We start from the raw sequence: 22,354 nt of genomic DNA on the forward strand, positions 1-22,354 counted from the left end.
GGGCTTTCTTCATTTCCGCCTCCATTGATTTCAAACGAAACCGCCGACTGCCTCCCCTCCCTTCCCCTCTCCGTCGTGCCCCCTTCCGGCCTTCCCCCAATGGCGTCGGGCTCCTCTCGAGCCAACATCGACCAGGTAAACCCTAACGCCGGCGATTCTCTCCTCCCCATCTCTCTCTCCCCTCACCACCACCTCCAAGCATTAACGCACTCCTCGATCCGCCTCTCCGCAGTTCTTCCCGGCCAAGAAGAGGAGGCCCTCGTCGCGCAAGGACGAGCCGCCGTCCGGGAGCCCGAGGGGCGCCAAGGGGTCCCTGGAGGGGTACCTTGTCCGTTCCCCTTCAACCGCGGCGGCGGCCTCGTTGGACTCGCCGAGGGGTGGTGGGGACGCGGCGGGCGCCAGGAGGAGCCTCTCCGCGGCGATGGATGTCGATGTCGGCCATCCCGCCACGGCGGTGGCGACAGATGAGGGGGATTTTGAGCTGAAGAGGTTTGCGATGGAGTTCTTGTCATTGTCCCATTACTGCAGGTATGCGATTCTTGTGCAAGATGAGGGGTTCCTTTTTTCCTTTCTGTTTAAGAACCGGTCTTGTGCGAAGTTCAGGTTGTAATTGTTGTTGCAGTGTTATCCCTTCTGTCATGGGTGGTGCTAGCAATGGCGAAGCGGGCAAGCAGCAGAAGAGGAGTGCGATCCAGTCGTTCTTGGCTCCTTGTAGCAATGCATCTGCCAAGAAGCAGCGCGTTGCTCACTCTGGGGACTTGGAAGCTCTAAAGGTTGTTGTGTGTGTGTATGTTGGGGGGGGGGGGGGGTGCATACAAGATTCATCCGTTTTGGCGATTTTCTATGAAAAGTGATACATAAGTTGCAACTTACATTTGGACGTATTGCAGGATGTAGGTCATAAAACCCCCTTCCGGGAAAAATGTGGCACTCAATACGGTGGCCCAGAGGCTTTGGAGGTTTGGTTGATATAAGAAAATACTGAGTCTAAAATTGTTTTGGAAATTCTCATATTGTTTTTTTTTCTTTATGGAATTCTGATGGTGTCCTTACCATCAGGAATTAGGTGAGGGGACAAAGCTGAGCAGTGAGGGTTTTGTGGCTTTGCAACGATGTAGCTTTACCCCAAATACTGGACAGAAAAGGGTTGGATTTTCAACAGCACCAGGGGATGGGGAAACACCGATGTCTGTATCCACGAACTCCCTGATTTCACCCGGGGAGGAATTCTGGAATGCAGCAATTGAATTTGCTGATGGCATTTCTGCTCGGGCTGAGAAGGGCCCTGGAAGGCCTGAGTGTGATGCGGATGACAAGTCATCCTGTGCAGTTGCATTGTGCTCTAAGATTCTTCCCAGATCCGGAAATGGTGGTTCTGACCATGAAAACACAGTAGGAAGCAATGAGACAAAGCAAATGGACAGATCTTCATATAAAGAAGAACCAGTGGCAGCAAATAATCATCATGTAAACAGCTCTCCGTTGCCTGTGAAGCATTTGGACTTTTTTCATGAGGATGAAATTCAAGTTCCAGGCCTGAAAATTGAAGAAAAAGGTGGTGCTGTAGATCTGAGTCAAAAGAGTCAAATGAAGAACAGAGAAAATCTCACGCATTCTGTAGATAACGTGAATAAAAGTACTTTTGACATGCACATAGATTCTTCAGCTACGATTCATGATGAGTGTCTGTCCAAGTTAACAACAGAAGGGAAAAATCATCCAACAAGAGTGGGTGACAGTGGTTCTTGTCTGACTAGAAGAGACCTCAATCAACTGATCTATAGTGAGGATAAGCTGCTTACTGCGTATTCAGATCATGGCAAGCCTAGCAAAGATTGTACAAATAAATTTGCATCCCAAGAAATGGAAGCCAACACTCCTACTAGTTCTGTTCCCCAAAAGGACCACTCAAAGCTGTCAAGTTGGCTTCCCCCTGAGCTCTGTGCTATATACATGAAAAAGGGTATTCCAGAGCTGTATCCTTGGCAGGTTAGTTTTTTCAGTTTTTGCTCATGTCCAATGTCATGCTTTTGCTAGTCATCTGTCGCCAGCAGAATAAAACATTGCTCTAAAGCACAACTGTGCAAGCTAAAAAATTTGTATTTGCTGCTATTCTCACAAAATATGACTATATGCTACTACCTCCGTCCCAAAATATAAGAAGTTTCGGGGTTGGACATGGGTATTAAGAAAATAGGTGAAATTAAATGGGGGTTTGTTGTGATTGATTGAGAAGAGGAAGTAGGTGGAGAAATTAAAAGGTGGAAGGTTGTGATTGGTTGAGAAAACAATGTAGGTGCAGGAGTTGTTATATTTTGGGATGGAGGGAATATTTCATTTATGCTAGTAAAGTAATAAATATATTCTACTCACCAGATTGAATTAATAACAAATCCTAAGAACCTGTTCCAACTTCTAAGTACTTGTGTCCTGTCAAACTACTCCATATTTCCTAAACATTCTGTGAATTAAGGGTATGCATGCCAAAAAGCTACTTCTCTTCTTTATTTGAAGGGATCCACGCAGAAAAGTCCAAGCTACTATCTTATCATATGTCTACCACTTCCATTTGTACTTAGCAACACGTGGACCTGGCTTTCTACAATCTGCTTTCTGAGGCAAACCACTCAATTTCTCTTTAATTTATCTATTTCAGTGACCTGATGTTACTTGACTATCTTAGTTTTTGCCAAAGCTAAGTGTTTCCACATTTGTCTTCTATTTTTTCAAAGAAGTATAATTGTTCTCCATCATTTTCTTGTAGAACATATCTGAACATCATAAGCAATTAAAGATGTTGCCTTGATTACAAACTCAGTTTAAAAGTAACCCTCACATACTGTCTGTTTCAAGTGCTTCTCCACAGAGGCATGCTCAATTGTATTCCTTATCCATAGGGTTATGTTCCCATGTCTACTGCAGGTGGAATGTTTACTCGTGGAAGGTGTCTTGGAGAAACGCAATCTTGTTTATTGTGCATCTACAAGGTACTGGGAGATCTTGCACTCTTCCCTGTTGATTGATAATCTCAGTATCCCCATGATTCAGCCCTTTTTGTATAAGTTATTTTTAAACTTGTTTCTTTTGTTTGAAATGCATACTTCTCCAGATACCACCTTCGAGTTTTTATTAGTATATTCATAAAAATAATTCCTATTTCATATATTACAGTGCTGGTAAAAGTTTTGTTGCTGAAATTCTAATGTTGAGACGGATATTGTTCAGTGGAAAGATGGCAATCCTTGTACTTCCCTATGTGTCAATATGTGCTGAAAAGGTTCTGCCATATTTTACTAAGCTTACCTTTTGAATGTTTCAGCATGCTTGTATTGGGTTGTATAACTAGTATTTTTTTTAGGCTGAACATCTTGAGCAACTTCTTGAGCCGCTAGGCAGACATGTTCGAAGCTTCTATGGAAATCAGGGGGGAGGGTCACTTCCTAAGGATACATCAGTTGCTGTATGTACCATAGAGAAGGCCAATTCTTTGGTAAACAAGTTGTTGGAGGAAGGCCGTCTTTCTGAACTTGGCATAATAGTAATAGATGAGCTTCATATGGTAAGTTAAACCAATTTGGTCCTCAAAATTTCTCCATTTTCTTTACTTTCAAGATGTTGCATTGGCTTCTTGCTTATGTTTACTTTTGTGAGTCATGGGCATGGGTCCCATTCATGGCGGATACTCAAACACAGTATCTTCCACTGACATAACCTATTCCCATGACAAATTTCTAACGTGTATTGGGATTTAACTTTTATTTCACCTAATAGGCATCTGTACACTTAAGAGATACATACATAGTGACATTAAGTGCATGGATGTAATCATATCTAAGTAATTCAGAAATTACATAGCTATTTGACATGATCTTCAACATTTTCAAGCTAACCATTGACAAGACATATAGATAAGAGATTTATACTAGTTGATCTTAGTCTTATAGAATTAGTACTTATTGTTCTGAAAATCAGTTTATCTTAATGACAGTATTTGTTATTGTTCCATGTAAAATGGTTTTGAAAAATGGGAAATTGGTTTGGTACCAACAAAATATTACCCTTTTAGGTTTGTACACTGATATTTTTGGTTCACTTCCATTACCTTATTTGAAATTTCTGTGCTCTCTTTGCGAGAGGAACACTTGTAAAATGCCTGACTTACTACTGTATGTTCCTATTACCTGTTGCCACTTGGCCAGCTGATGCTGGCGAGTGAAGTGATATAGATTCATGAGAGAGAGATACAATGAGGGGAAAATTGCCATGATAAGAGCAAATTGGGCAAATTTGAGAGCGCTGAAGTAGGTAAAGCGATTTAGGTGGGATGGAAAATTCAGGTGGTATAAAACTAAACAAATCAAAATTTGGTGGTATGAAAAATTACCTTATCATTTGAAAAACATAATTCTGCCATCCAATATATTGTAAATGCGGTACTTCCAGAGGACATGCCAATGTAGTGTACATACAATATAATACATTGTATTTTTGGCCTATACTCAATATTTTCAAGTTTGAAAGTTCTTGAGCAAACTGCGAAATGAATCTCTTCACATTACAATATTTGAAGTACTAACAGTGTGCATGTGCATTACAACCGAAGTTGGTCTTCATTATATTGGAACATATTGGTGTACTTTTTTTTTTTTTAAAAGAGAAGATGAGTTTACCATAACATATTGGTCAATGCTTTTGATTAGGGACCAGTCTAGCATTTCTCGTTGCTTTCCCCATTTTTTTTTGAAAAATTCAATGCCAAAAATATAACAAAATAAAAGTGTTTTGAGAAGCATTTGTTATGTCAAGAATATTGTGTCTCTGAGTCCCAAGTCCTGACCTATTCCTGTTTACCTTTCCCCTCATGCAATTTGAAGTTCTTTTCTTCTTCCTTTGGAAGTCCTTTGGATGTTGAAGAACATGCAATTTTTGAGTGAATCGCACATTGTGCCACCTATTATTACCAAAGTTTCACTTTGTACCACCACCTGAGCAATGCCTTTACTTCAGACTAGGTTAGATATCATTTCCATTGCACTTTGGACCACCTCTTCCTCTTCACCCCTCTCAGCCTTTCTTCTCTCCAAAACTTTGGCTCATCAACATCACTACAAAGAGAAGAGAGGAGGAGGATATTGACTGACAGGATCAAATTCAGCCACTGGCAGTGCCATGAGTTGACCAATTGACAGCGTGAGGAGGCGGTCTGGTTTGACTAGTTCGGCCAACACAAGCTTGTCCACGGTACCTCTATTAGCAGAGCCCTGCCACTGTGCCCCTTTGTCAATCCCTACTGCTATCCGCTGCACTGTTAGACACAGAGTTCCAGATGGTGGGGAGAAGATACTGAGTAAGATAGAGAGGGAGGGTGGACCGAAGTGCAACAAATGGAAATATTACCTGGACAAAAAAAAAACAATGCTTAAATGATGGTCCAAGTGAAACTTTGGTAATAATAGGTGGCCTAATATTTTATATACATGCATATTTCATTTTTAACATGCAATTTTGTGTTTATAGGTTGGTGACCAACACCGAGGATATCTTTTGGAGCTGATGCTGACAAAGCTTAGGTATGCAGCTGGTGAAGGGAATTCAGAATCATCAAGTGGAGAAATCTCAGGTTCTAGCTGTGGGAAGATGGATGCAACTCATGGATTGCAGATTATTGGTATGAGTGCTACTATGCCCAATGTTGCAGCTGTAGCTGATTGGCTTCAAGTAAGAGAACTTCTGTAATTTTTGTTCATACTATTATCTGTTTTTTTAAGAAATGCTGTTATCTACCATAAAACATGCTTGCAGTGTAATATCTTACGGTCATTCACCATCATTTTGACAAGAATAATGTATTATTTAACCAAACTGTCTAATGAAATACAGTAGTAAGTAGTAACAAGTTATGTATGCTGATTTGCTGAACTTCAAAGTTTCACATGTATATTTTTTGTGAGTTGATTTTCCTTTTAATGATAACACCACCATACTTTTGATTATTATGCTGAAATGAAATAGTGTACTGTGCTGAATGTACAAGTAGAAAGGATGCTGGGAACCATTGCATTACAGTGAGGATTCTACTGAATTAGCTTTTTTTTTTTCCGAGAAAACCATAAAATTTAGCCTGTCCTGAGGTTCCTTGTAGTGTCTCCACAAGGTGGTGGAGGACTGGACAAACACTGTGTGCATCATTTTGACAGTTATGTCTTAAGGGCCTAATTAGAGGCATCTAAACTACAAATGACTGATGCAACCAATCTGATTTTTATGCTGCAGAAGGACGAAGAATTTACTGCTCAAGTATTTCACTGAAAATAATGTGGAACTGTGCGATGCTCTATAGTGTTACTATATTTGACAAACAGTATTAGACATGCTCTATAGGCTTTCAACAGTATTTGACAAACATATTTACAGTGGTACGGGACATTGACATAGGTGTTAGAGTATGACTTGGATTCGAGTATCTGATTCAGCAAATTTGGAGAAAAAGGATTCGAAGATTCGTATAATACATATTTTATAAACATATTATATAATATAAAATATTAACATGTAAAATAGTCGGTCAAACACTTAAAATACTTTTAATACCAGTGTTCCAAGGAGTATTGTGGACATAAGATCCCTTTCCTATGTCTGTTGTGCATGGAAGCTTCGCTTGTATGCTCATTGGCTTATAAGCCACAGGCCACAGCCAGAATTTGAATTTTATTAGAACTTAATTTCAGAATTGATTTTGTAGTTTAATTGTTTTCTATTTTTCAGCCTTGGCTTTTGGACCAATAAGAATAGAGTATAAAAGTCTTACCCTATTTTTTTATTACTTTGTTTATTTTCTAAGCAGTACCTCAAAAGGTGCAGGCTGCATGCTCTCTCTCCAGCCTCCTGCAATCCTGGAAAAGCTGCAACCTTTCCGCCTCTTCTTTGTGCGCACGCACACACTCTCTCTCTTCACTTGCTTTACCTCTTACTGCAACTTCGTTCCTCTATTATCAGCAGCTGCAAGCCTGCAACTCTCCTCTCTTTCCTTTGGACTCTGTCAGATGGGTGCCGTCCCACGTCTAACATGCGTTGACGCACGCGTGTCAACATGGTAAAAGAAAAAAAAAAGGGACTTGCGAGTCCCAGTAACACTGCATATTTATCAATAACAACTGTCATGAATATTGCTATAAATATATCTAAGAGAATTTCACAAAATTGCAATTATTTTGTCAAAACTATCACTTTGTTACAATTTTACATGGGTATTTCACAAAACTGCAACAATAGTGAACGATTTATCACAAAACAACAACTTTACCTCCTATGTGTGTATGGCATTTGGGCCCGACTTACACCATCATAAGTATTGCATGTGCGTATGACAGGTAGGCTCAAACTTTGTGAGAAATAAAGTTGCAGCTTTCTGGTAAAATCATACACTTTGAAATGTCTAGCTGAAATTGCAGTAAATTGATAATTTTGACAAAATAGTTGCAGTTATCTGAAATTTACTCTATTATATGAAATCTGCAAACTGACCTTCAAATACCAGCTTGAGTCTCAATGCATGATAGAAATTGTTTTCTGTTTGTTTAAGTCTTGTTGATTTTTATCCAGTCTATTTGTTCCTTTTATTTTGTGACCGTTTAATTTCTTTTTTTTTGCCGGGCCGGCGAATAGCCGGCCGATGTATATTAAGAGTAAGAGACCGTTTAATTTCTAACACGCACAACCTAATTTGTAAGGATTTATACCTGTGTTTTGGTTGTTGACTTGATTCTGCAGCATTTTTATTATAATCTTCCTTGATTATGTTGCTTTGCTAATTCTTGATCTTTTTGGTCAATATGAAAGGCTGAGTGTGACAAAGTCTTTTGTGTTTCAAGTGGCATTTTACTTTATCGTAAAACTAAAATTGGATGATTCATGTGTATCTGATATTCTGCTGCATAATTAGGCTGCACTTTACCAAACAGAATTTCGACCTGTTCCGCTGGAGGAATTTATTAAAGTCGGTAATCAGGTCTTTGATAAAGATATGAATGTTGTTCGCGTGCTTCCAAAAGTAGCTGATCTTGGCGGTAAGGATCCAGATCATATTGTTGAGTTGTGCAATGAGGTAAATACTTTGCGCTATTTAGTCTCCAGTAACCAATTCCTTACTATCTAAAATATATGTGTACACATCTACCTTGTTTTGCTTCCCAGGTTGTTCAGCAGGGGCATTCTGTTCTTTTGTTTTGCTCCAGCCGGAAAGGCTGTGAATCAACTGCAAGACATGTTGCCAAGTTTTTGAAAGTGGCTTCTGTTGGATCAAGTGACGTTGGCTCAGAATTTCCAGATGCTACATTTGCAGTTGAAGCCTTGAAGAGGAGCCCTTCTGGGTTAGATCCTGTATTAGAAGAGACCCTTCCCTCTGGAGTTGCATACCATCATGCTGGTTTAACGGTATTGTAATTTTACTATAATTTCTCATATCATGCCATGAAGAGTTGGTGGACCTTATTTATGCCATTGTCGTTGCCCCTAAGCATTTAGAATCTGCACTGCGTAGCTGAATGACCTTTTTTTTACTACATTTTAGTAGATGCTGTTTTGAATTTATTACTAATTTCTAAAACCATTCCATTACTTCATGACAACCTTTATCTTTCAGTAGGACTGTAGGAGACATGAATGTATGCATTGTACTTTTCTTGATGTCTATTTTGACAACTATTCTCCTAGCTGTTGATGATCGTGAGCTTATAATATGTAGTCATTTCTGTTTCATACAAGTACGGCTTTCTCTTTTGGCAGGTTGAGGAGAGGGAGATTGTGGAAACATGTTACCGTAAAGGTCTTGTCAGAGTTTTGGCTGCCACTTCAACTTTAGCTGCTGGTGTTAACTTGCCTGCCAGACGAGTAATATTTAGGCAACCTAGGATAGGTCGTGACTTCATTGATGGAACTCGGTACAAGCAAATGTCTGGTCGTGCTGGTAGAACTGGCATAGATACAAAGGGAGAGAGTGTAAGATATGAAACTTTCATTTATACTAGATGTTTCCCATGAATTCATCAGCTTAGTTTCAATTTTTTATTTATGTATCTGGTTGTGCTGATGTTTTCTTGTTTATGAATGTCTAATACTTTGATATTTGAAATGTAGATACTTGTATGCAAGCCTGAAGAGGTCAAGAGGATTACAGGTATTCTTAGAAGTAACTGTACTCCCTTGGAGTCTTGCCTCTCAGAAGATAAAAATGGAATGACTCATGCAATCATGGAGGTTGTTGCTGGTGGAATTGTGCAAACTGCAAGTGATATCCATCGATATGTGAGGTGTACGCTGCTTAACTCTACTAAACCTTTTGAGGATGTTGTGAAGTCAGCTCAGGACTCCCTTCGTTGGTTATGCCATAAAAGGTTTCTTGAGTGGAATAATGAAACTAAAATATACTCTACTACTCCACTTGGGCTAGCAGCTTTTGGCAGTTCACTTAATCCTGAGGAATCGTTGGTAGGTTACTTTCTTTAGTTATTTTCAATATTTTTTAAATTTAATCTTACAATTTTCTATTTCTCTGTGTAGGTCGTGCTGGATGATCTTTCAAGGGCAAGAGAAGGCTTTGTTCTGGCATGTGATTTGCATTTGGTTTACCTGGTAACCCCGATAAATGTAGATGTCGAACCTGATTGGGAATTGTACTATGAGAGGTTCATGCAACTTACTTCTCTTGAGCAGGTATTTCTGTTGCATCTTAGAACGTTTTTTCTCCAACAATTAGTCTGAGTACATGTAATATTTTCATATCCTATTTGTGTTGACCGGATTATAGCTATGTTTCTCCATGGATATATCAATAGTAAAGGACCACAGACTGATTCTTGCTATTGTCTATATTGTCCTTATAGCCTGACAGGCAACCATCCTTTTCAAGTGAAAAATGTATATATTTTTTTCTCTTTACCCAAGTAAAAAGGTGAACACTAAGATGACATATTGAGATGATCAGATAACTTAAAATGTATCAAGTGATGTTGTCAAGGAAGTGGCATTAAACAGTATGTTGTTTTACTCTTATTGTAAAATGGTAGTGATACTAAATCAAATAATATTCATGTAATGCATCACAAGGCCATGAACTCATGCACCCACTTTACAAGTTCATGGCACTATGCTAGAACTTACTCTATTTTATCTATAGTATTGATGCTTGTTGGTAATGTGCAGTCAGTTGGCAACCGGGTTGGAGTAATAGAACCATTTTTGATGCACATGGCTCATGGGGCTGCAATGCCTGTTCGTGGAAAACCTCAGCATGCTGGTATCCGCAACAGGTCACCAACACGAGGTTCTGGTGGAAATGCACTTATTAATGAGCAGGCACTTCGAGTTTCTAAGCGCTTTTATGTGGCCTTGATGTTGTCAAGGCTTGCTCAGGTATAATTCAACTCTGCAAGATTGTATCATCAATTTGCTTACTATTCCTGAAACCTAGTAGTATGTTAACGATCTATCTCTGCCATGCCAGCAAAGTGCATTACTCTAATTGGTTTTGGATCTTTTTTTATTTGTAAATATAGTATGATTGAATATTTAATGAAGCTATTTAATGTATTGTATCTTTCAGGAAATTCCTGTCACAGATGTTTGTGAGGCATTCAAAGTTGCAAGAGGTATGATTCAAGCTTTACAGGAAAATGCTGGCAGGTTTGCTTCAATGGTTTCTGTGTTTTGTCAGAGACTTGGTTGGCATGATTTAGAAGGCCTTGTTGCTAAGTTCCAAAACCGAGTCTGTTTTGGAGTTAGAGCAGAGATTGCGGAACTTACATCAATTCCATTTGTCAAGGTTTGCTTATGTCACTTTGCATGCATGATAAATCCTAAGTTTTGTCCCATCATATCTTCCTACTTATTTTTATACGTTAATATGTTATGGGATGCAGGGTTCACGTGCAAGGGCTCTTTATAAGTCTGGTTTGCGTACTCCTGTTGCCATTGCTGAAGCATCTATTCCTGAAATTGCAAAAGCTCTTTTTGAATCTTCTACTTGGTCTGGCCAAGGTCTAATACTCTAGCTATGTTTAAACTTTCTATTAAAATATTTGTGTATGTTGTGTTAGTCTGAGGTTCTGAGACTACAGTAGTGCTGCAATGATGGTGGTGGTGGTGGTGGTAGCAGTAGCTTTACTATTAGAGAAATGGTGAAAGTAATAGCTCAAAAGCCATCAAACTCGTAAATTAGTACTCTTAACAACCTGAGAACAAGACTTCTCTTCCTTTGGAGATGGCTGTAATGTGTAGTCCACATTGGCATTCCTTTCTATTTTCTATTTTTGTTTTCCTCTCTTTTTGTTCAACATTTTGGATCAGTTTAGTATCAAGGGGTCAGATTCATCATATTGGCTTATTTCTTGTGATTTTCCTGCCTTGTGTAATAATATCTGTTCAATGGACTAGGTGATTCTGGTTTACGCCGAATGCAATTGGGTATTGCCAAGAAGATAAAAAATGGAGCTCGAAAAATTGTTCTTGAGGAGGCAGAAGCAGCTAGAGTAGCAGCATTCTCAGCTTTCAAGTTACTTGGTGTACAAGTTCCTCAGTTTACTACACCTCTACTCCCAACTATCGATGAACCCCCAACTCGAGATAGCATGGTTTCTGTTGGCAGAGGTCAAGCTAGTGATGATACAAATAACTGCTTCAGTTATGGTTCTCAAAGGGCTTCTACAGAGAGAACTTTAGGGAACGATATGCACCCTGGTTCTTCCATACAAATAACAGAGAGTGCAAGAATAGTGAATAATGCCAACATCGTTGTCCAAGTAGCATCACCTTTCTCCATAGAAACTAAATTAAGCAGCAGAAATGTGGCTGACAAAGGCCCTGTTAATGCATATAATTTCCCAGGAGGGTTTGACAGTTTTCTTGATCAATGGTCTACTGTTAGTGAGTTTTCTTTTGATCTTCATTATGTCAAGAAGTCAATTAAATCATCTTCAACCTATTTCGATATTCTTGGTTTGGCTGTCTGTTGGGAAAATTCACCTGTTTACTACTGCAACTTTCCGAAAGACCTAATGATGGCTGGTAGCAATGACTCCATTGAAATGTGGGACGAACTAACGAGAAGATGGAACAGAGTAATCGAAATTATGCGACAAAACAGTGTCAAAAAAATGACCTGGAATTTAAAGTTCCAGATTCAAGCATTGAAGTATCCCTGTGTTTCTTGTCAACGGCTCTCTAGACTTCATCTTGACTACAAAATGTTGAAGAATGTTGAAGTCCTCGACAACTTGTATGTTTTCCTACAACCAGTTTCTGTCCACAGTGGATTGGACATATGCTTGGTGGCATGGGTTCTCTGGCCTGATGAGGAAAGTAAAACAGTGCCAAATCTTGAGAAGGTATAATATCTTATGCTGTGATATAGAACTCATGCTTGGTTTCCTCTTTAAATGTTTTCATGGCAATCTCTTTCAACCTTAACATTTCCCAATGATTTGTTAATTTTTTGACAGAAAAGATTTCTTAATTTTGATGCTGAGATATTTCAGAAAATGTACTTTATTTGTAATTTTTACCTGATATTAATTAATAGTTAGTGAAGAGACGACTACACAATGAAGCTGCAGCAGCTGCAAATCGAGATGGCAGATGGAGAAATCAGATGCACAAAGCAGCTCATAATGGTTGCTGTCGGCGTGCTGCACAGACACGGGCATTGTGTTCTGTTTTGAGGAAATTACTTGTTTCTCAAAATCTCAATGATTTACTCGAAACAATTGAGGGCCCATTGGTACGTTCTACCCTTGCCAAAATGCAATATTGTCATCAAATGCTTTGACATTCACATTATATTTGTTGGGCAGGTAAATGTTCTTGCTGATATGGAACTTTGGGGAATTGGTGCTGACATGGATGCATGTCTCCGTGCGAGGCATATCATAATAAGAAAGCTGAAAGAACTAGAGAAAGAAGCTTATAAATTAGCTGGCAAGAGCTTCTCACTAAATGCAACTGCTGACATCGCTGACGTTCTTTATACACACTTAAAACTGCCAGTTCCAAAAGGTTGTGGGAAAGGAAAATTGCATCCTAGCACTGACAAGCAGTCCTTGGACCATCTAAGGTATAAATTTGATCTATTTGTTGTGTGTGTCATTTCTAGGCATTGCAAATTTATTATATTAGCAAGTGTTTTTTTTTCCTTTCAATGTGCCAGTCACAAACTTTTCATGATTCAAGCATTTTTGAAATTTAAAATGTATTTCCTTGTATATCTAGTCTCAACAATGGTTCACTGACATAATGTCTTCATGTTGTATTATGTCTGGATTGAAGTATCCTTGTGTCCATTCTAGTTTCTGAATGTTGAAGATGTCATTACGGTGTTGTCTTGATCGAAGCTGGAACTATTGGGGTGCCATCACATTTTATTATTATGTCTGATTACAGTATGTTTCAAGAGTTGCATGTCATGTTTGGCTTGGTGCTTCAAAGAATTATAGTAAAGTGAGGGTCAGGGAAGGAAGAAAATAATTCTTACGCCTTTCAGAATGTCATGGCAATGCTGGCTCAGAATTTGTTGAACATGCCAATGAGTTGGCCAGGGAAACTTTATTACAAGTAGTGCTGTAATCTGTATATTCTTTTGATGCTTCACTCAACCCTCACGTAATTTTTTGCAAGTTTCCCAAGGAAAGTGTTTGCACTGGTAACAATAAGATTTCAGTAAATGTGGAGAATTGCTCTTGTTGAACTTCTAACTTAGATCATCACTCCGTCTAATAGTCTTTTGCTCTGTTTATTCAGGGATTGACATGTATTTAGAGATGCTTTGGTTTTGTTCATTTTTAATACAGTGTCATATTATTATGCTCTTTTTATTCAGGGATCAACATCCAATTATATCTGTAATTAAGGAACATAGAACATTGGCAAAACTGTTAAATGGCACCTTGGGGTCCATTTGCTCACGGGCTCAGTTGTGCAGCAAATCACAAAGATACATCATACAAGGAAATTGGCTCCAGACATCAACTGCCACTGGCCGTCTATCAATGGAAGAACCAAATCTGCAGGTTATGTTACATTATTGCTAGTGTTTTGTATAATATGATTATATTCATATGTCATAGCAATGATTGACTGCATTTTTTCCTTAGAAAAAAAACTGACTGAACTATAATTTGTAGTGTGTTGAGCACTTGGTGGATTTCACAACATTGAAGAATGATCATGATTCCACAAGCATGTCAATGGTTGATCATCATGAAATCAATCCTCGTGATTTTTTCATTCCCACCCAAGTATTGCTCACTCAACAATTGTTTCATGCTGTATATATTTCCTATCGCAAGTAAGGTAATTTTGTGGTCTCCTTTTTGCTAGGAGAATTGGTTGCTGGTAACAGCTGATTACTCACAGATCGAGCTGCGTTTAATGGCTCATTTTTCTAAAGATACTGCATTGATTGAACTTCTAAGTAAACCAGATGGTGATGTATTTACTATGATTGCTTCAAGATGGACTGGTAAAGCGGAGTCCTTGATCTGTTCAAAGGAAAGAGAGACCACCAAAAGATTTATTTATGGCATCCTCTATGGAATGGGTGCCAACTCTCTAGCAGAACAACTTGAATGCAGCCCAGAAGATGCTGCACAGAAAATCCAAAGTTTTAAGAGGTTCTTTCCTGGTGTCTCTTCATGGCTACACGAAGCTGTGGCATCATGTCGTCATAAAGGGTTAGTTTGCTTTGTCATAGCCATTTCTGCCTTTTATGCTCTGATATGTTTTCCCTTTGATTTTTTTATCTTTTCTTTTGAGGTGAAACATTAGGGGTAGACCCTACTCGAAGTATAGAGTAAATTGCATTGGTGGTACATGAACATTTTTTAAGCGAGTACACAAACTTATAAAACACTTATTTTGATGCGCAAACTTGTTTTGTGCGTGCGAACCTAGGCTAAAAGGCATATCTGGCTGCTATTGGTAAGTTGGGTGCTAATTAGGATGCCTCGTAGGCACACACATGAGAACATAGTACTGAGTAAACGTAGTACTCCCTCCGGTTCCATAATTCTTGATGTTTTGGACAATGACACGGTTTTCAAAATATATCTTTGACTTTGTTTTTCTATTGTAATATATTCAATAAATAAATGCATGTTTACTTTTCTTATAGTACTTTGAAAGATAAATCTATATATGTTGTTCTATTTCCTTTAAGCTTTATATTTTTAAAGTTATTGATGATCAAAGTTATAAAAGTTTGACCTCTACCTTGGCCAAAACGTCAAGAATTATGGAACCGGAGGGAGTACTATATTATAACGATGATACTACAAAGAAAACATATAAAATATAGACGAATGATGCAGTGGATAGAAACAAAGAAAGAACAAACTAGAATCAAAATATAGAGGTGATTTGCACATGTAATAAGTCTCTTGTCCTCAGGTATGCACGTAACATCGTACTTAGCGTCCAACTCGGTAAATTTAGTCACAATGTGTTGTTTTAGCATCAGTTTGCGTGCATTGGACAAGTTCATGTACCAAAAGAACTGTTTTACAAGTTTGTGTACTTGATCGTACCCATCTAACAAGTTTATGTACCGCCAATGCAATTAACTTGGAAATATATATAGCAGTTTTAGGCACCATGTTGCCAAGGCAGAAAGCACCCACATAGATACACCCGTTGCAGTACTGTGAGGATTGTTGCATTCGACGTGGGCATCGTCTTATACCCACAAGTGTTTTTGAGATAGAAATTGTGAAGAAAAAAAAGAGTATATTGTATATTGGGGCACCTATCATTGCCAAAGTTTCACCTATTGATCGAATGAGCAATGTTTTCACTGAGTGAGGGCCAGGTAGTATTTCCTTTTTGTTGCACTTTGAAGTTTGAACCAATCCCTCCCTCCATCGCTCTCACTCGTCTTCCTTAACTTTGGATGGCCATCTCCTTGATCAATGGCAGCATGACATGAGGTGAGGATGGGAGTCGGCAGGCTCCAGTTTGGCAACTTACAGCGGTGTGAGGTGATAGGGCTGCAGCATAAGTAATTTACCTGCTGCTACCTTGGGCGTGGCACACCAGATTGGAATGACATGTGTCCAGCTGGCACATCTTTGTGAGCTCTGCCACTGCTCCCCTCATTGAGCGTTTGCCACTAGTAGCCAACTAGCCATTGATCGAGGAGGCTGGAAAAAAAAAGAATTCAACTTGAGTTAAATTTGTTTGAACTAGTTTCAATTAGATCAAGAAGTTGACCCGTGTCAATCATTTTTGTTATTTTGACCAGTGTGGTAGCTGGCAATATAGCATGCATGATTGTTAATGAAATCTAAGTTTTCCAAGTTAAAAAACATATTGATGAAGCACATTTTCTGGACTGTTCACAATGCCTTGTGCACTACTCCCTCATCCCAAAATAAGTTAACCTAGTACAGGAAAATAAGGTAACCTAGTACAGGTGCCTGTCCAGATTCGTAGTACTATGATATATCACATCCTGTACTGGTTTACTTATTTTGGGACGGAGGACGGAGGGAGTACTAGAAGCTGAGGACAACCTTAAACAAGAAACAGCTAACACACGGGTGAATAGGTGCATCTAATTCAGTTAATCTAAGACCAGTGCAAGAGGTGTATTCACAGTGCTATGAAAAGAAGAATGGGGGTACAACACGCATGAGGTTGCGTAACCTACAGGGAAAGGCACATCTGTGCTTTCTGCCAATGTGTAGAAGTACATATCTTATAAAGCATGAATCCTCTGCTTCATTTTATAACCACCCACATGTCAATACTTAAAGGTAGTGCCTAAGCTATTATCACTTATCAGGTATGTGGAGACCTTAATGGGAAGGAGACGTTTTCTTTCAAAAATAACAGCCGGAAATAGCAAGGAGAAAGCAAAGGCACAGAGACAAGCAGTAAATTCTATTTGCCAGGTAATAGAGCAACCATCTTTCTTAAGCTGCTAGGTTCTTAATTCACTGCAATACAGTATTTAAGTGCAAGTCTTTCCAGGGTTCTGCAGCTGATATTATCAAAGTGGCTATGATTAAAGTTCATTCTGCAATTACAAATGGGAGCACGGTGGGAGCAACAGTTGATTCAATTGATGTGGCTATGCAGAACTTTTCTGAAATCAGAGGCCGTTGTCACCTTATTCTGCAGGTATTTGATGAAGCTATCATGAAATATCCCATTTTTCCTGGTCATACATACATATATGTATGTATCCCATTTTCCATCGTTGTTCTGTTAGTTTGCTTGTTCAGATGATGGTAATCCTCTTCTGTTTTTTAGGTGCATGATGAACTGGTGCTTGAAGTTGATCCATGTATGGTAGCGGAGGCTGTAAGGTTACTACAGACAGTCATGGAGAACTCTGCTTCACTCTTAGGTATCACTTCTAATCTGAAGTTCTGAATCGGATACTGCTAGTTTTCATTTTCAAGCTGAAAATTGAATCGCTATTTGTTTCTTTCACCAGTGCCTTTACGCACTAAAATAAAGGTAGGACAAACTTGGGGTTCTTTAGAACCGTTCCATCTAGAACCTTGACGCGATGGTGAATGCTTCTTTGGAGCAAGGTCCCAAGAAATCATCTGTTTGTTAATGGAAAGGCTAAGGTGCCATTGCAGTCAGAAAGGCTGGGTCAGGTTATTCTTGCAAACTTCTCTGAAGCCATGTTTGATCTGCCAAGTCTGACACCACTTTGGATTCGAACTTACTGTAGCACGATTGATGTTGCCAGGTTACATAAATTGATAAATGCATTCCTTATTTCATACCTTCTAAATTCTGGTTTTGGAAATAGTTTTTGTTCTATCAAATCTGAAACTTGAATCAGGTGATTTCTCTTTCTGCAGGGCCTTCGGTCTCCTTTCTTTTATTACGTGCCACCTTGAATCTATATAAAACAGGTTACATTGCTTCAGTTACGGAGTCCATTGTTGAGAATGAGGATTGAAGGACAGGCCAACGGTTCCGACTGAAGCTGCAGTACCGCCTATACAGGATTCATCACATTATTCATAGAGCAGACAAGGGGAACATCTCAAGGGGACATCCACTTCTACAGTATATATATATTTTTTTTGCGAGGACTTCTACAGTATATATGTTGTACTGTAAATGGACAGACTGTAATAGCTTGTTCATTCTTTTTTGCCTGATGTCTTGATTATGTATATATTGATTATAGAGGTGTTGCTCGAGTTGAAGACTTGTGAAACTGTCATGTTGCACAGTACTTATCATTTATGAGAGTAACATCGTTCGTTGCTCTTTTTGTGCATTGTATTGTACAGTATTGGGTTACATTGCACTCGAGCAAACTTTTGCGAGTCGTGTTGCTTGCTTATTTCCATCTATAGCTGCATCTTTCTTGGTCGCCCTAGCTATATGTATGGTCGTTGTTGAGAAATGAGGAATGACTGCCAAAGCAACAAATTGACCTTATTTACGTTGAAGGGCAGGGTGCTGCTAGCGCTTTGGCTATCAAGAATGCTAGTATTCTTTTTTTTCCTATCCTTTACAAAGTCAAGTGTCACAAACGAATCGCTGTGTTCCGTTCTTGATTGTATGTCATCCTTTGCATTCCATTGGATGTAACATCGTCTTTTCTTTCTTGCCAAATTAGTTATTGTCTGCGGGAATGTAATAAGTTAGCTGATGCTATAGTATCCATTGGATGTAACAGTCCCCCAAACACCGATCTTTTGGGACGGTGCACCTCCGGGCGTTGAGGGTTTGGTTGCCGGCGATTTTGTCGCTTTCATGGGTTAATGGAAACATGAAGTTTTCCTTAAAAAAAAAAACTTTGCATTCCTTTGTCGCGCAGAGGCGGTTCGTCCGTCAGCTTTTCCGATGAAGCAATTGCCATATTGCCATAATTGCTACTGATACTCCATCCCAATTGTTCTTGGAAACTATATCATCTCATGTTGTTTTCTTAAAATAAATTATCATAACCATCTCTCTTTTCTTCCATTTCATCTCTCTATCCCCTCATATATCGAACTGGTTTCTTACATGATAAATGATTTCTTCATCTTTTTGTTTTCTCTGCTCAACTCTTTTGCAACATCATTTTTTTTCTTCTTACTTATCAACATATTAATGCTATAAAAATTAGTTGAAGTGAAGGGTTTCGGATTGCTCTAACCATCATATATTGCCCATTTGCATTGATGTTGATCGGTGAAATCGTACACTCCATTCCACACACACGACGCATCGTACATTGCATAAATTTGGGACTGGATACGCTACGCAGAGGATTGCAGCCGTTGCTACCTTACCTGCAGGTAGGAGACCCGTACCTATTTTATACAACCAATTTGGAAGATTGACGCACAAAATATCTCAGCACAGTACAACCCACTAACTTAGGTAGGGATGTGATCCCTTCTAGTACGATGAATCTGGATATCCATATATCAAAATTCATTATAATAAGGGACCACCTATACATTTGTCGATAAATTTTCTCCTAAAAATTTGACAGATGTAATTATAGTACAATCGTAGTGTAATTACACTGTAACTTATATGTAATTACACTGTAACTTGCAGGTAACTACAGTGTAACTTGTATATAAGTTTCACGTAATTTTGAATCGTTAAATCTATTACAAGATTTGTTTTATTGAGGAAGAAAAAAAATCACGGCACACACATATGTGTAAGGATTTATTCCCACAACCTCTATTTTATCGAAATAACATATTACAGAGAGATTTTTGAAAGTTACATACAAGTTACACTATAGTTACAGTGTAATTACATTCAAGTTACAGTGTAATTACACTATGATTGTACTGTAATTACATCTGTCAAATTTTTGGGAGAAAAATTGTCGATAAATATATAGCAAAATCGTTATAATAAAAGGGGTTACATCCTTTTTAGTTGAGTTTTTTTTTTAAATGGAGAGAGTAGCAACGAGCAAAGCATAACTTTCGTACTGTACCATTTTGCTTGGGAACGAACAAAACTAGAGAGGCTGAGCAACCAACGAGACGCGGCCAGGGTGGATCGCCCATCCCGTCCCTGTGGTCCAGAGGATAAGCCGCACCACCACGCGCCGACACGTGGCTGCCGACCTGATGGGCCTGCCAGCCTGGCCGGCCGCATCATCCCCGGCGAAGCGGCAGCCACTCCTCCCCAATCCTCTCGGCAGCCAACCGTGGCCATGGATGAAATGACATGATACGATTGCTGTTTATATAAGCTGCTGGTGAACCAGCGTACAGGGCCTCAACAGCACTGCTACTGGACATACTCTACTACTACTAGCCAGTAAGCTAGCTAGCTAACTACGTGGCTATGGCCCCCACCGTGATGGCCTCCTCGGCCACCTCCGTGGCTCCATTCCAAGGGCTCAAGTCCACCGCCGGCCTCCCCGTCAGCCGCCGCTCCACCAACTCGGGCTTCGGCAACGTCAGCAATGGCGGAAGGATCAAGTGCATGCAGGTATATATGATATATACCTCCTCAGGCTTCTCCTTTAAAGTCAAGGATCAAATTAACTCATGTTACGAAATTCAAATTAACCTGATTTAAATTTTTACATTATTTATTCAGGTGTGGCCAATTGAGGGCATCAAGAAGTTCGAGACCCTATCGTACCTGCCACCACTCACCGTGGAGGATCTTTTGAAGCAGATCGAGTACTTGCTTCGGTCTAAGTGGGTGCCTTGCCTCGAGTTCAGCAAGGTTGGGTTCGTCTACCGTGAGAACCACAGGTCTCCCGGGTACTACGATGGCAGGTATTGGACCATGTGGAAGCTGCCCATGTTCGGCTGCACCGACGCCACCCAGGTGCTCAAGGAGCTCGAGGAGGCCAAGAAGGCCTACCCCGATGCCTTTGTCCGTATCATCGGCTTCGACAACGTCAGGCAGGTGCAGTTGATTAGCTTCATCGCCTACAAGCCCCCAGGTTGCGAGGAGTCTGGTGGCAACTAAGCTAAGATCAAGCATCGCGCTGGTGGATTGCTGCCTATAATAATAGTATGCAGCTTTGTTTTGGGCTATGTTGATGATATATCAATATATAATATGCTATATATTTTTATTTTACAGTTTGGTTATGTACCATCTCAATGGCCTCTGCTCTTAACACATATGTAATAATCTCTTCCCTCCCTCTCCGACCGGTTATTATTGTAAGAGTACTACAATTATCGTTGGGTGAGGATATGTGAAAACAAAGCTCCGGCTATATACACACAAGATATGTATCTAGAGGATATCTGATAAATTCGTCGACAATAAAAAAAATGGATGTATTACGTAATTATGTTTGTTTTTAAGTATTTGTTTGCAATGTTTGTTTCTATGTTTAACCGAATGTATTGTGAATATAGGATCTGACATAATTATTTGTGTAAGTTAATTAGTAAACGAATGTATTTCTTTTTGAGAGAACAATGATTTGATCTTTTGTGCAACGGCTGATAAGTCCTTAAAAAATGAATAAATCAAACAACAATAATTTATCTCAGCACAGTACATCTCAGTTCACCTGACTGAGCACGTTAGCAACGAGCACAGCATATTTTTCATATTTTGCTTGGGAAAACAAACAAAAGTTAGCAATCAACGACACACGGCCAGGTTGGATGGATCGCCCATCTCGTCCCCGTGGTCCAGAGGATAAGGCTGATAGCCATGCCAGCCTGCCCGCCCGCATCTTCACCGGCGAGCCGCAGCCACTCCTCCCCAATCCTGTCGGTAACCATCCAAAGCGGGAAATTTAACTATTTGTCACTCTTGTGACATGGTAATTAATGATTTGCCACGCTCTGTCAATAACACGTGGGCCCTCATGTATCTATGACATGTAGGTCTAGTGACAAATCGTTAAGCACTATTCGTAAGAGTGGCAAATAGTTAAAAGCCCCATCCAAAGCAACGGGTATGGCTTACATTTCTAATCATTTGAGAGGGTGTTTCCTTGTGTATCTTTTTCTAAATTCAATACAAATAGTTACTTCTTTAAAATATTAAAAATATAGAGTATAGTGATATACAACACTCTAAAAAAAACATCAAGTTTAAATACAACGTACACATTGAGAATCAAAAGAAACGGAAGTCGAATGTAAATAGTACTCTTTTTTATATATCAACTATGAATTGAATTTGGATATAAATATAAATGTTATCAAATTGTTTGAGAATTTTTCTATAACTATTTGAATGATTTTTAGAAAAAAAATTCCTCAAGCAATGCTTGAGTTTAAGATGGGGGTATTCACTTAACCTTTACAAACCTCATGTCCCTAGCTAGTAGTGTTTAGTGGGAAAAAGTTAGGGTATTTAAGATAGTTGGTTAATAGATTAGAAGTGGTGT

The 22,354-nt window shown here is 39.2% G+C and overlaps 2 protein-coding genes across 4 annotated transcripts; both read left to right on the plus strand.

Moving 5' to 3' along the window:
- Nucleotides 1-18,769, plus strand: LOC127756946 (helicase and polymerase-containing protein TEBICHI). 3 transcript variants are annotated; one of them, XM_052282332.1, is made up of 28 exons: nucleotides 1-135; nucleotides 233-528; nucleotides 623-773; nucleotides 891-959; nucleotides 1,060-1,989; nucleotides 2,923-2,987; nucleotides 3,172-3,277; nucleotides 3,359-3,559; nucleotides 5,518-5,718; nucleotides 7,943-8,104; nucleotides 8,194-8,433; nucleotides 8,785-8,997; nucleotides 9,136-9,486; nucleotides 9,559-9,711; nucleotides 10,201-10,410; nucleotides 10,601-10,819; nucleotides 10,917-11,034; nucleotides 11,431-12,380; nucleotides 12,575-12,772; nucleotides 12,846-13,105; nucleotides 13,868-14,057; nucleotides 14,172-14,285; nucleotides 14,368-14,720; nucleotides 16,829-16,937; nucleotides 17,017-17,166; nucleotides 17,299-17,395; nucleotides 17,486-17,749; nucleotides 17,846-18,769. In XM_052282332.1, the coding sequence occupies exons 1-27, from the start codon at nucleotides 100-102 to the stop codon at nucleotides 17,554-17,556; spliced, it is 6,213 nt and encodes a 2,070-aa protein (XP_052138292.1). In that variant the 5' UTR covers nucleotides 1-99; the 3' UTR covers nucleotides 17,557-17,749; nucleotides 17,846-18,769. The 3 variants fall into 3 exon arrangements, with proteins under 3 accessions (XP_052138292.1, XP_052138293.1, XP_052138291.1); XM_052282333.1 differs by having other exon boundaries at nucleotides 17,486-17,654; nucleotides 17,865-18,769; XM_052282331.1 differs by having other exon boundaries at nucleotides 17,865-18,764.
- A 1,472-nt stretch (nucleotides 18,770-20,241) lies between these two features.
- Nucleotides 20,242-21,295, plus strand: LOC127757471 (ribulose bisphosphate carboxylase small subunit, chloroplastic 2). Its single transcript, XM_052282982.1, has 2 exons — nucleotides 20,242-20,472; nucleotides 20,584-21,295. Exons 1-2 carry the CDS (start codon nucleotides 20,326-20,328, stop codon nucleotides 20,962-20,964), a joined length of 528 nt encoding a protein of 175 aa, XP_052138942.1. The 5' UTR covers nucleotides 20,242-20,325; the 3' UTR covers nucleotides 20,965-21,295.
- The last annotated feature ends 1,059 nt before the right edge of the window (nucleotides 21,296-22,354 follow it).

The sequence above is a fragment of the Oryza glaberrima genome, chromosome 12, assembly GCF_000147395.1.
Source record: "Oryza glaberrima chromosome 12, OglaRS2, whole genome shotgun sequence".
In the NCBI taxonomy this organism is placed as follows: Eukaryota; Viridiplantae; Streptophyta; class Magnoliopsida; order Poales; family Poaceae; genus Oryza; species Oryza glaberrima.